The following is a 14,863-nucleotide window of genomic DNA, read 5'->3' as shown; positions in this document are numbered from 1 at the left end:
TTTTACCTCCGGGAAGGTAGCTCGTTGTTCTTACGTGTTTGCCAAAATCCTGGCTCTTTGCATTGCTGGACATTGCTTGAACACTCGGGAGGATAGATTTACTCTTCATCAGTTTGCAAGAGACCCGGCTCGTCGTGAAAAATGGATTGCACGGGTGCAAAGGACGAGACCTTCGTGGGTTCCAAATGACAGGTAGGTGTGTATACAGCTACTAAAAAAAATAATGGTTTGGGTCGGACCACGTAATTGGTCTCTCGTAATGTGACAAAAGATCTGGGGGTGCTAAATGCGTCTGGGTGCATCGGACGGCTGCCGTGTTGGCTCCCTGGCGAAGGCTGCCGCGTCAGGCTCCCAGGTGGCGGCAGCTATGAACAACACTGCCCACAATGGCGCACTCAGCCGCGTGCAACGGCAACGCCGTAAAGCGGCTCGGCTCGGCGTCGTGATAAGCCATCTCGGCGGCGAAAATGAGCTACCCCGGCTGACAAATCAGCCTTGACTTGTCAGCCGGGGTGGCCCGTCGTGGCGCCGGGCCGCGATGGCTCATCTTCGTCGCGGAAGTGGATCGGATGGGGAGGCGGTTTGACCGTAATCGCATATCATCTGAATATGGCTCGAAACGATAGTATAATATTGCCCCGGTAACTTCACTCGGTTGTGTGATGTTCTCTTCTTCAAAAAGAGCTTCCATGTCAGAAGGGGCGTGTTCGTCTCCCATAGTAGAGTGTACCGCATGTTTTCATTGGCGAATGTCCGGGATGATGTCACGGACAGAAGATGCAGCCAATATGGCGACCACTTGGATGTCGTCAAATGACACTTCCGCAACTTTGACGCGCTCTCTGCTCATATTTATTTTTACGTATAGACATTGAAATGAATAATGTTATATGTATTTTTCATGACAATATCTATTTTAGAATGTTTCTAGGGATGACACTATTTATACTATTATTTGCATGTATTTTTTAAGACTGGTTGAGAGGATGACTGTGGCCAAGCTCATCTCCCTCAGCACAGCAGAGTGTTATTTTCTGCAACCTCGGAATCATGACAATTGCTTTTACTGTAAAATTCCATCTAGATGCCTTCCTGTCTGCAGTTGAGTCTGCATTATGAATTAGAAATAAATAAAGAAAAAAGTAAAACCTGCCGAAATCGAGTCATTACACCGATTGATAGATGTTGTTGTTGCTGTTAATAGATAAACACGATAGGGTTAAGGTCAGGGGATGAGAACAGCTCCTAAAAAAGAATTGTCGCGCTATAATTTTAAAAATTATTCTGTAAAATTGATTTCTTGAAGCATTTCAATGTTGTTTTATGGATGAGTTCACTACAAGAACCTCAAGGAAATCCCCTTTGAAATAGTTCTTGCAAGCAATAACCATTAGAGTACACGGTTAAAAAACAGGTATGTGCTCGAGTTTCCCCCCCGCAGTTTCTTCTGCGGTTGCAAGCAAGTAATTAAGAGATTGGGGACGAATTAGCGGCAGAATGAGCCGTCAGAAAGTCACATTTAAGTGAGTGATGCGCCGCGGCCCCGCCGTAAAAATTTAAATGATATAAATTGCCGTTTAAGCGCAGCGCCGGCTAATGTTTCGCCGCAAATTAATGTGACACAAGGCAGCAATGACAATCAAGGGCTGTCTCATTCTAATTTGGTCGTGCTTAGAAGGGCTTTTGTGGCACCGACAGCTTTACACAAATTAACACAATTGCCTTCTTTTTACGAGTGCCGCCATAAATGTTTTTTCCCCTCCTTGACTGGCTAATGAGGAGGGAAAGCGGCAAGCGTCTCTGTTTTGAGGCGCGCTCGGCAAAAGGGAAGAACAAAGACGCCTCGCAATGTCTCCCTAATGAACAGACAAGAGTTCCTTTAATGGCCGACGCTCCCCGGTATGATCAGATATGGATGCGTTGTGCTTTTTGCTCATTAGAGAAATCATTGGCAGGTTGCGCGGAAGGAACCGTTCGCCCGTGTTCTCCGAGGACTTGACGACATTTAAGGAATTACTACTTCTCGCTAATGACGTGATGAACATGTTTAGGGACGGTGGCGCACATCTGTCGTGTCATCATCAGCGAGTTGTCGCAATATGACAAAAGCCGTGTACCCTGCGAGGTATAAGATTTTTGTTTGATCCAGATTTACCCCTCGCACATGCTTTAAATATATTTAAACTTATTAAAACACACTTTTTGAAGTATTGTTCAGCCGTGTTAACCACTAGGTCAAGAAATTGGTTAAGATCATAAAATGTTGTGGACTTAGAGAAGGCGTTCGACCGCGTCGCTTCGAGAGTCCTGTGGGGGGGGGGGGGGTCCTTTGGGTACCAAACCGCCTGGTACGGGCTGTCCGATCCTTGTACAACCTGTGTCTGGGGTCGGTCCACAATGGCGGCAAAAAGTCGGTCTTGTTTCCAGTGAGGGTTGGACTTCGCCATGGCTGCCCTTTATCGAGTTTGTTCATAACTTTTATGGACAGAATTTCTAGGTACAGCTGAGGCGTAGAGCGGAGTCCAGTTTGGCGGCCTCAGTATTGCACCTCTGCCTTTTTGTTGGCTTCATCAAGCGGTGATCTCGAACTCTCACTGGACCGATTCGCAGTCGAATGTGAAGCGGTCGGGACGAGAATCAGCACCTCCAAATCTGAGAAACCTGGTCCTCATTTGGAAAAGGGTGGCGTGCCGTCTCCAGGCCGGGGGATAAGATCATGTCCCGAGTGGACGAGTTCAAGTATCTAGGGATCTCGTTCGCGAGCGAGGGAAGAATGGAACAGGAGATCGACAGGCGGATCGTTGCAGCACCTGTAATGATGCAGACTTTTTTTTTTTTGGTCCATCGTGGTAAAGAAGGAGCTAATCCAAAAGCGGAAGCTGTTGATTTACCAGTCGATCTACGTTCCCATCCTTAACTATAGTCACGAGCTGTGGGTCATGACCAAAAGAACAAGATCCCTTAATGCTAACATATAATGCAAAACACCATAGACATAGCTGTTATAGTAATTATCTCACCTAAAGCACAGTCCAACCAGTGGAGTTTAGCTGGGCTTGACTGTAAAAGGGACTTTTCATTTGTTGGCGTGTTGTAGCAATCACTGAGCCAAGAATATTTCCTTGCAGGCTCTGGAGAGCGAGTTTGTGTCCTGCCAGCTCCACCAGTGGATCGACCTGATCTTCGGCTACAAGCAGCAGGGGCCCGAGGCCGCCAGGTCCCTCAACGTCTTCTACTATCTCACCTACGAAGGGGCCGTCAATCTCAGCTCCATCAGCGACCCCGTGCTCAGAGAGGTGAGGCGCGTAATTCTGGCCAACGGAACCTGAATGTGAATTCTGGGGTGATTTTTTTTTAAATCTGGAAAACAAATATCTATTCAGGTCTCAGATAAAGATATATCAACTTATGTACAATGACAAATAATTTAAATAAATATTTTATTTAAATATATATTGATAAAATAAAATATTGTTATTATACAAATATATGATTATAGAGGCCCTGTAGCTCAGTGGTTAGAGCACTGGTTTGATAAACCAGGGGTTGTGGGTTCGTATCCCACTGGGGCCTCCACTCCCTGAGAAGGGTTGCGTCAGGAAGGGCATCCGGCGTAAAAATTGTGCCAAACATATGTGCGTTCATCTGAGATGACACGCTGTGGCGACCCCGAAAGGGACAAGCCGAAAGAAACTTACTATACAAATATATGATTATATGAAGTAATTTGACTATATTATAGATTACTTTTTTTTCATTTATTCATTAATTTTTTTTTTCATTATTATTGTTATAGACCGAATAAATCCCGATTTGGAGAACTTACTCACACTCAAAAATTGCTCAATAATGTTACTGGGAATTTTTTGAAAATCAGCCCATAAAGTCAGTTTCACTTGGCAACAAGAAATTTGGAACAGCCTGTTCATGAGAGAAAAAAAAGTCTCAAAAACATAGGCTGAAATAGAAACAGGAAATCTGACCATTTAGTTTCTAAGTGGGCATTTTGGCTCTTTTCCGTCCTCCAGAATTTGTAACAGAATTCGGCCCCCTGAGCGAGTTTTGCTTAGTAGCGTGACACTTGGTAGGCTTATCTATGAGTGTACGCCCAAAAAAAGTCTCAAGAACCCACACCTGAAAAGATACACAAAGCCTTCCATTTTCGTTTAAAGTGCCACTGTCATGAGATGCATGATTTTTAGTATGTTATTAATGAAAAAAACGGCAACCGACATGGACTCGTGCGTTTTTATTCACCACAAAACATGATTTTGACGTATACAGCTTTCTGTAACTCCCGCCATGAAAATCCTCCCGAGGGATTTGTTTTCGAGAAGAAGCAGGACGTGACATACATGGCAGGACTGCCCTCAAGTGGACTCGTTTGTTTCTATTAGTTTTACCTCCGGGAAGGTAGCTCGTTGTTCCTTCGTGTTAGCCAAAATGCCGGCTCGTTTGATTGCTGGACATTGCTCGAACACTCGGGAGGATGGATTTACCCTTCATAAGTTTGCAAGAGACCCGGTTCGTCGTGAAAAATGGATTGCACGGGTGCAGAGGACGAGAGCTTCGTGGGTTCCAAATGACAGGTAGGTGTGTATACAGCTACTAAAAAAAAAAAACAATAGTTGGGGGGGGGGCGTAATTCATAAATCAGGGTTGCTAAATGTGTCGATGTGCGGATCGGAAGGCTTCCTTGCAGCAGCCGCTGAAAGACGGCCTCCGCAGGTCTTGTGGATCGCTACCGGCCTTGGCGACAAGGCCGAGCCTGCCGCCAGCTTTGTCGGCCGGGGTGGCTCGTCGCCGCGGTGGCTCATGTCCGCCGCGGAAGTGGGCATTTCTCACCGCCGCGTGGAAGTGGATAGGGCAGGGAGGTGGTTTGGCCGTGATCCACGTCATCTAAATATGGCTCGGAAAAATAGGGTAATATTGCCCCGCTAACTTCACTCGGTTGTGAGATGTTGTCTTCGAAAAGAGCTTCCGTGTCAGAAGGGGCGTGTTCGTCTCCCATAGTCGGTGGCACAGCGTGTTTTCAATGGCGAATGTCCCGGTGTGATGTCACGGACAGGAGATGCAGGCAATATGGCGACCACTTTGATGTCGATTGAGACTTCCGCAACGTTGCGCATGGATGACGCCGCTCTCCGAATGAGAGTGAATAATCTTATATATATTTTTCATTTCAATATCTATTTTACAATGTTTATAGGAATGACACTAGACCTTTAAAGTGGCCATTTTATGAGGATTTGGCTATTTCCAAAGGTCTCTCAATCATGGATTCCTCCTGGACATCTGATTGCTACCAAACTTGAACCTCACATACTAGACTGACTGACAATGCTAGCTTGAGTTTTTGCCATTATGTGAAGTTTGATGACTTTTCTGTGACAAATATGAAATTCAAGTCGAGTCTAGAACTTGAGCAAACGGCCATCTAAGTAACCGAGACGGTTCCTTCCCCGATAAAGTTACATTACATTGAAGAGTATGCTGCGTCAGGGGTAAGCACACATGCACATTAGGGCAAATGGATGCGTAATGTGATTATTATAAAAGCATGTGTCCCTTTGCTGCGTCTGTACTTCACAGAGATGCAGTTAGTTGTGTTGCTAAATCGGTTACATGCGTGAACAAAACACTCTGCAGATATTGCTGAGCAAAGCATTCCGCTAGCGACTCTTCCACTCGGACGCCTTCGAGCCTGCGCCTCATTCATTATTCATAGCCCGCGTTCTGAACACATAAGCCCGAAAGCGACGCACACCGAGCGCTGCGGAGAAAAACGCAGACCGACAAACAACTTCCTGACAAGTTCACCAATCTGTTGTGAAGTCAAAAGGCGGCGAGCCAGCAAGCGAGCTCGTTGGCCGCGTTTCCGTCAGCACTTTTTTTTTTTTTTTCATTTTTTTTGGAGGGGCAGATCATACTGTAATCATTACCAGCTCATCACTCACTTAAAAAATGATTCAAGGATAAGGTCCAAGGTTAGGGTTGTGTGCAAATCACGTTGAAATGTTCTAACTTGAATTAAAATTGTATCTTTTGCTTTCATTTTGAAGCAGTTATGAAATGTTTAGTCATTGATTTGAGGTCATTCAAGAGACAATGGTTACGATTTAAGATGACATTATTGGAGATGTTTTTTTTGGGGGGGGGGGTTGGCTGGCAATCTGTTCAGGGGGTAGTCATGTGACATGTTAATTTTGCTCAGCAACAGAGGCTAATATTGGCTAAAATGGCCACACCCTGAGTTTGCTGGAGATTGATTAATTATTCAGTTTAATGCTAATTCCACAAATGCATCATTAAAGGTCAAGTGTCATGCCTATAAACATTCTAATATAGATATTGTAATGAAAAATACATACAACATTATTCACTTCAATGTCCATACGAAAAAATAAATATGAGCGTAGAGCGCGTCATCCATGCGCAAAATTGCGGAAGTCTCATTCGACATCCAAGCGGTCGCCATATTCCCTGCAACGTCTGTTCATTACGTCACACCGTCACATTCGCCATTGAAAACACGCTGTGCCGCCTACTATGGGACACGGAAGCTCTTTTCAAAGAAGAGAACATCTCACAATCAAGTGAAGTGACCGGAGCAATATTACCCTATCGTTTCGAGCCATTTTTAGATGATATGCGGATCACTTCTAACTAACAACAGACTCCCAGACAGTATGTATGAGGCAACCTGGTCGAAGCCGTGCTCGGCGCAGCCCCTGGCTTACTTGCGCAGGTCTTTGGTTACATTCTGAGAGGATTATGTCTCCCATCCCCCCAAACCCGCCCCCAAAATTATTGTGTTTTTTTTTTTTTTTTTTTTTTTAGTAGCTGTATACACACCTACCTGTCATTTGGAACCCACAAAGCTCTCGTCCTTTGCCCCCGTACAATCCATTTTTCACGACGAACGGCGAGCCGGCGTTTTGGCTAGCACGAAGGAACAACGAGCTTGCTTCCAGCAGGTAAAACTAGTAGAAACAGACGAGACCGCCTGAGTGGGTGTCTGCTACTAACGTCACTTCCTGCTTCTTGTCGAAAACAAATCCTTCGAGAGGATTTTCATGGCGGGAGTGACAAAAAGCCATATACGTAAAAATCATGTTGTGTGGTGGGGGAAAAAAATGGATGGGTCCATTCCGGCTGCCTTTTTTCATTAATAACATACTAAAAATCATGCATTTCATGACAGTGGACCTTTAACCAGAATAGCATGTTTTGCTTAGTTGTGGCACATGCAATGTATTCTTGCAAAATGAAAAAAAAATATAGTGATGTATGGATTCCTTTTGAAACTATACCATACTATCATACAACTACGATCAAAAAATGGATCTTTCAACATGAACATTACAATTAAATGGCTTTTAAAGAAGTGCACATGTGGTGAGAAAAAACTTTGCTCCTCCCCAATGTGTGAAGATGTTCGTCTCTCAGTTGAGGCGTATCACAGAAAAAAAACTCCAAATATGTTAAATTACTGTATCTCTTATTCTAAATGCTTTAAATGTGAACAAATGATCCTCATGGAGGCCATGTCCATTTTGTCCATCCCAAAATGAGAGTTCACTGAAGTGTACGGGTCCGCAGGGTATATTGTGGTCATCTACGCTTGAGCGTTTCTAATTGTAATAAAGCGGTAATAAGAATTCAAGCGACGGTCTTTTGATGGAGATGAGTTGCGGGTTTGCAAGGAGACTGCTCGTCTTCAGATGCCCTTCATGCTCGGTGGCTGCAGCCTGACGGGCACCAGGGGTGGATCTTTGATTTATCACCCCATTCACCCTAATTCCCATCCAGATGTGCTTTGGCCTTATAGCTGTGCGCACGCACACGCACACTCTCACTCACGCTACGCATGCAGATTCATAACCACGCTGTGGCGGTCATTTGCACACACACGCACACACACACACGCGCACAGTCCAAGCCCATTACCCACTCCTTTGGTTTACACACACTCCCCAGTAATGGATCACTGCTTCTTCATTATTTTTGCGGATCATAAATACATGCACACGCGTTTGAGGTACGGTCAAGCGGGTGGTGCGTGATATGTGGTCTAAAAGGGGGCTCTGGTGTGAGACGGTGTCCTCACACTTTGGGATAACCACGTCTGGCTGTCTTTGTTAATTTAACAATTTTATTCCATTTTTGGGACATCATTATTTTCACGCATTATATCCTTCAGTATATCAAAATATTTAAGTGTTTTAATCTGAAGCCATAATTCGGTATCAGGAGAGGATAACTCATCGGTCAAAGTTAGCACGGAATTATTTCCCTTTCCTTCCGGACCTAACATGGCTGCCTGAAGTTATCATACAACTTAACCATAAACGAAAAAGAAGTATTTCCTTGATTGTGGCCTTTTAGGAGACTTTTATCTCAATAAGGCAAAAAAATTGCCACCCTGCCCATGAATGGGTTAAAATAAACTAGCTCAACGTAGAAGGGTTGCGTCAGGAAGGACATCCGGCGTAAAACTGCGCCAAAAAAATACGCGTTCATCTAAGATGACACGCTGTGGCGACCCCTAACGGGACAAGCCGAAAGGAAAAGAAGAAGAAGACTGTTTATATTGTATTATACTGTGTGTTAACCGGTCATTATTAATAGACTTTTTATGATTAAAACTAATCGACCTATTTAATGATTCGAAAACAGATCTTTGACATATCTTTTATATACAGTTGAACGTATTTTTTTAACATATTAAATAATGACATGGCCTATCCCGTATTAGCATGTTAGCAATCAAACGCCGCCCCACTTGGGTCCAGGACGTCCCCACGAATGGAATCTGTGAAATTTCACGTCTCACGTCTCGCCCTCAGTCTGAGCGCCTTAATTAGTTAAATAAACCCCACGTCGTGCCGTCCCGGACGGCCGAGCCTTCCGCTTTTAAGGGCGGCGGGTGGAAGTGGATTCACGGGGTCCTGCTCCTCGTCACGGACCCCCGAGGATCTGTCTGGGAGCTCTGAGACCGACAAAAGCCGTTTCCCCAGAGTCGGCCATTACCGAGCGACGGGCTCGGCTCTGAGCGCAACCTGCGGTTCTCTGCCCGAGGCTGTTCTTTGTCAAGGCGTGGAGACGGCACGTTTTCTCTTTGATTTTTTTTTGTTTGGTAGGAAGAAGTAGTTGACCGGGGAAGTGGCTTGTGTGTTCCTGGTTGCTTGGTTTGGTTTGGCTAAGTTGTCTGGCAGCTGCGATGTCCCATCTGGCCCAATCCAAACACACGGTCCAGGACGTTTGTCGATGATGCCTTGCATTGCGTAAGCTCATAAAAGAAAAAAGAAAAAAAAAAAAAAGAGAGAGATCTTAACCAAAACTTCCCGGCAAATTTCTTTGAAGTGGGGGAGAAATGCTTTCAAAATGGTTTCTGAGTCACGGTCCTAATTTATTACACGCTAATTTTATTTGTAAGAAACGCATTACACACTGTAGATCTAAAAGGTCTACAGACCCCTGTTCGAATCTGCCTTCACCATTTGATCAAAAGCGTTGCGATCGCAGGGTGCACAACCTCATGACGACGGTGCGGTTGCACAAGTGTGCACACCCTCTTATAACTGGGGATGGGACCGTGTTCACATTGAATGAAGCAATCACTTTCAAACTTCATGAAATGATTCGGCACCCACCTGCCACCATTTTGAGTTGTCTCTGGTTAGCCCCAAATAAAGTTCAGATGTTCTCATTTTTTTTTGCATCACAAATTTGAACAGAGTTGTCTTTTATACGTGCCTAGGATGTCATTTAATTACCTCATCTTACGCAAGTCTTTCCAAAAAAAAAAAAAAAAAAAAATCTTGATACCAAACTTGACCAAATTCAAATGTTCTCAAATTAATGGTTGAAGAATTGGATTTGTTCTCATTTTAATCATTTGTAGATGACCACATACATACACACACACACATATATACACTTGTGTTTATAAGTGTGTGGACATAAACGGACAGGATCATGTGTGTTTTCCATCTCTCGGGGAGTTTGGAATATCTCAGCACAGATTAGGGGAATGTTGCCGAGACCGCCGCAGAAGCATGATTGCTTCCTGTCTTGCCTCCACCATGAGTGTGTGTGCGCGCAGATGCATTAATGCACATCTGTGTTGCCTCTGACCAAATAAAGAGAAACACACACACACCCGACGTCGCCTTCTCACAGCCGTGCAGGGCTTCCCCCTCTTTCGCGTATGATTACGGGAAAATCCTGCAACTTGTCACGAGGCGCAGTCACAGTTGGCGTAATTCAGCAGGGTTTCAAGGGAATGAAGAAAATCCCACCGCTTGTTTATTTAGTCTTTGGGTAGTTTACAGTAAATCTCACTTTTTGATGAAGTCATACTTTGGGGGATTCTGGCAGGCCATGTCCGAAGCTGTTATGGGAAGGCTACATCATTCTTTTAAATACATTTTTTGGGATGCGATATATAGCTGCAGAACAAGAAATTTGCAGCCTGTCGCGTGACAGTCACAACAACAGGTGGCGCTATAACGGTTGTTGCCTTTTGCTTTGGTATAATTTTGTAATAATAATAATAGCAAATTGAGTACATTGTTGAATATAGTGATTCTTAAATGTAAACCCCGAAAGATCATACCTTTTTTAGTCATTTTTATTATCATTTATTTTTAATTTAATAAAATATGGTTGGACTGAATTCAGTTTTCTGTTTTCAATGAATTCATAATTATCAATGCGGTCAGAATAATTGCAGTGAGAAAAAAAGGGCTTGATGTCAAATAACTCAAGTATACCTTATTTATTTTATCTTTAGAATCATTATGATATATTTTATTTGTGGAGTTATTTCAATTTACTTACATTGTTTTTATAATTTCTTCCCTTCTTAAATGAATCATATCAAATTAAAACAATTAAAATTAAAAATATATTTGAAAAATTCATTTGGATGAAAACAATCACGACTAAAACGTATTTTAACTTCTAATATTTATGTAATGCAATGATTTGTCTTTTTTAGTTAATCAAACTGAAGTTGAAATAAAATCACAAATGTATCATTAACTTCAACTGATTTTAATTGATTAACTATTTTACCTTTTTAAACACTTCACTACATATTGAATGAAAGTACTTTACATTATTTATAGAAGAAATTTAAATTGCGTAATATAATATAAAAAGGAAACCAGTGAATTAAAAAAAAAATTAAAGGGGCATGGCTTTGCAGTTGTACATGAAAATATTTGTCTAATTTTGGAAATATTCCCAAAAACAATGAGTTCAAAATAAGCGTCTTTGTCGACATCTACACTTATTTATTATCACTTTAATTACCCAATCTTTTTATCTCCCCCCCCGTCCGTGTTATTGGCACGGATTAGCATAACTTGGTCGTGTCTGACATACGGCTCCATCTTGTCGAGCGACACCGTAAATCAAGCGACGACGTCTGCGGCGGCGAGGAGGGCGACACGGGCTCTGAGGGCGTCTCCGGCATTTAAATGTATAGAATATAGAAAAGCCTCATCAGACACGGGCCAGCGCCCCGAAAAGAGATTGGCCTTGCCGACGGCCCCCCCCCCACCCCTCAACTCCATACCGTATAATCACCTGCGCTGACCTATAGTGGAGGCCTCGTAAACGTCGCGGTAATGAAGACGGGTTGAGTGGTTCTGAGGAGTCGCTCACAGGCATTGGCTTACGCTCCCGTTCCGTTGAACTCTCAGCAGCAGCGACAATGCTACTTGGTCAATTTGACCCGCATGTGTCTTGAATGTTAAAATGGGTCTCAAATGTGTTTTGAGTGCTGGGATAAGGGAACCCTTCATAATATTAATGCCAATTAAACAAATTTACTCTTGAGGATACATGTAAAACTCACAGTATAGAGAGAGACCAAACTTTTTTTTGACATTATATAATATACATACATTTTCTTGGCTGCTTATCCTCACAAGGGCCACGGGGATTATTAACATATTTTACATTTATATTTTTCTGCCTTTTTTGTTAGCCTGTCTGTGGTATTTTCCATTCTGGGTTAGCGTTAACCTAGCAGGGTTTGCTCAAGGCAAGTTTGCTGGTTTGGTTAAATTCACAATGTGTGATTCTCTTTGTTTTGTTTTCTTGCTTAAAGTGGGGGTGGCAAAAAAAAAATAAAAAAAACAACTCGAAGCATCACAAAAAATAAATCAGCCAAGCGATTGCGGTTATCATGAAAAACTCTTAAAGTGGGTCGCTAGAAAGGTAATCTGTTGGCCTTATTTGTCAATTTCTTTTTTTAATTAAAAAAATATATACGGTGCTATATTGAGGATACGCAGTACAGAAAATGGATGGACAATTTAAAAACAAATATGTTTAAATTGGTTTTTTTTTAAGATGGTTAAACACAGTGCGTGAAATTGACTTATGGAAATGTTTGTAAGAAACGAACACAGCGTTAAGGGTAACCTATTAAAACGAAATAATTTCATAATTTATAAAAACAGTCAGCGTAACTCGCGAGAAAACAGAAGGGCCAATTGAAAATGCTGAAGCAGGGGAGAAGGCAGCCTTTGTGACCTCGACTGATGCACTGCTGTCCTCTCACTTAGCGCGCCGTCCGGCATGGAAAATGTTAGCGTTCCCTTCGCTGAATGGATGTTACAGTCATAGCGTGCCGCGTCGCGAATGTTTTCCCACAGTTCTACAGGGGCTGACGAGGCGCTCTGAAGGATCTCTTTCAGTACGCCCGCACTCGTGCGTGACTTAACGTCAACAGAATAAAGCAAACGCCACGTTTTGGCCTCTACACAAAACCCCACAGACAATCGTGTAAACAATCTCGCGCAAGGAAGGCGACCACTGATTTGATGTGACACGTTCACGCGGAATACGAACATCGTAGCGACATGCCAAGCTAACGTAGCGGCGCGCATCTTCACTTTGCGCTGCTTTTCACTCAGTAGCGCCCCCTAGAAATGACAAAACAACAAGTAGCCCACCATGCCAGTTTCACAGATGATCCTAAATGTTGGTCAACATGTCTATTCTAAGAGTGTTCGAAAAAGTTTTGAACACCCGTGCCTGAAATTGAAAGCTCATGTAACTACAGGTACATGTCAATAAATTAATAAGAGGTAGCAACCTCCAGTAGCGATCTGTTATTTACTGTCGAGTCATTAAACAGAGGAAAAAAAAAGATGTCATCGTATAATCCATCTTGTCGTCTGATTCAGGTTTGACCAATCCTGGCCTCTTCTGACGTGTGCACATAAAGTCAAGTTCTAGCAAGGTGGCCGTCTGCTTTCTCCACGGCAGTCGTGGCAATAGACTGTTTTCGACTGACGTCACACACCTTCCGATTTAGAACGCCGGCGCCATCTTGGTTTGGTGAATTTGCGTAAACAAACCGTAACTAGGCAGGAATCGTTTCAGAACGGCACATGAAAGGGAGCACACTGCTATGTTGTCAGTTGCTCAAACGAAAGTGGCCGTTGTAAAGCGTCTTTCTTTCGACTCCCAACTGTTAGCAACCAAACAGCGACAACTGTGGCTGTCTTGTATTAGCTTAGCCGATCTAGCAGCCAAGTCATTCTCTTATGTTTGAGTTTGCTCGGAGCATTTTGTTCTTGGTAAGTATTAGATACCTTTCACACCTACCTAGCAATAACTAAGTTCTGTGACGATATACGTATTCTTTAGGGCCAACAGCCCACATAATATTCGTGTGTGAATGCAAAGCATGTCTCCAAAATCTGTATTTTCTGTTTTATTACAATATGTGTTCAAAAAACAAGTTACTGCACCGCTAGCTATTACGGGAGTTGAGTTAAAAATGTAGCCGTGGAGAAAAAGGTGCGGCCTCCACTTGCGACTCGTCCTGGTCGAACCTCTGTCTCTCGGAAGCAAAAATGAAAATAACAATCTACACCTCTTTCGTTGGTATAATCAACATAATTTAACACAACGCTGACTCTAATCACGCGGTACGTATTTAAATTGCATTGTGCGGTACACTAACCTTAGCAGTGTGCTTACAATGGTTACCGCCGCATGACGAACACAGCCATTGATGAATTGGTTGTAGGCCTCCAGACCTTTGTAATTCTTTAGTTGGTCCATGGTACAAGCGCTTGTCGAGAAGAGGAGATAGTGGACGATGTCTGGATAGGTTACCGACGCCCACATTTGTGTACTCCATTTGTGTTTCTCCAAGGCATACGGGTCGATATTGTCGATCAAAGCACACTTCTTGTCGTAACGGTTTCTTGAAACGACATCTGATGGCCACCGATAACTTTCCAAAGTCTTTTTAGTCATCATGCGTCACTTTTAAAGGTCGTATGAACATTTGTGTAACTCCAAAAGCATTAGAGTGAACATCGCGTCAGTAGAGGGAACCCAGCCGACGTGGCCAGGTGCCCCGGATGGAGTCACGTGGTCGAAAACAGTCTATTGGCTACCTAACCCTAACCCTAAATCCCAATTCCGACATGGAATCGAGACTAATGCTGATTTTCTAGTAATCAAAGAAAATGGCAGTATTTGATGTTTTCGCCCACTTTGATCGAGGCTCACATTCACTTTTGAGTTGCCGCGTCTTAACATCAACGTGCTTTCAAGTGAATGCGGCACACCAGCCTGGTTATTTCTCAGGCGAAGTAGCACACGCGGGCCTGGACGCATGAGCTCACTCTCACGGGGCTCCGGCCGAGCGGGACCCGGGCGAGTCAGCCGACACGCACGAAGTCGTCACTCCCACGCCGGCCAAAGAGACGCCGACAGCGCCGTCATCGCTTTGGACCGTGCAGGAACTTTGATGCGGTTCGTTTTGGTGTCACCTCGCTCTTATCGCCCTCACGTTTAATTGGCTCGGAACTTCGCCTCGCAA

The 14,863-nt window shown here is 43.6% G+C and overlaps 1 protein-coding gene and 1 non-coding gene across 5 annotated transcripts in view; both read left to right on the top strand.

The window, feature by feature from the left end:
- The window catches only part of lrba (LPS-responsive vesicle trafficking, beach and anchor containing), a 222,475-nt gene that overhangs the window by 178,457 nt on the left and 29,155 nt on the right, over nucleotides 1-14,863 (top strand). For all 4 annotated transcript variants that reach the window (XM_061828985.1, XM_061828986.1, XM_061828984.1 and 1 more), the window contains one exon: nucleotides 3,129-3,296. In XM_061828985.1, coding sequence (XP_061684969.1) covers nucleotides 3,129-3,296 — 168 coding nt within the window. The remainder of the gene's footprint in view (nucleotides 1-3,128; nucleotides 3,297-14,863) is intronic.
- trnai-gau (transfer RNA isoleucine (anticodon GAU)) lies at nucleotides 3,501-3,573 on the top strand. Its single transcript has one exon. It is a non-coding gene; the product is annotated as a tRNA-Ile (tRNA).

The sequence above is a fragment of the Syngnathoides biaculeatus genome, chromosome 9, assembly GCF_019802595.1.
Source record: "Syngnathoides biaculeatus isolate LvHL_M chromosome 9, ASM1980259v1, whole genome shotgun sequence".
NCBI lineage: Eukaryota > Metazoa > Chordata > Actinopteri > Syngnathiformes > Syngnathidae > Syngnathoides > Syngnathoides biaculeatus.
This window is presented reverse-complemented; position numbering and strand designations above follow the sequence as displayed.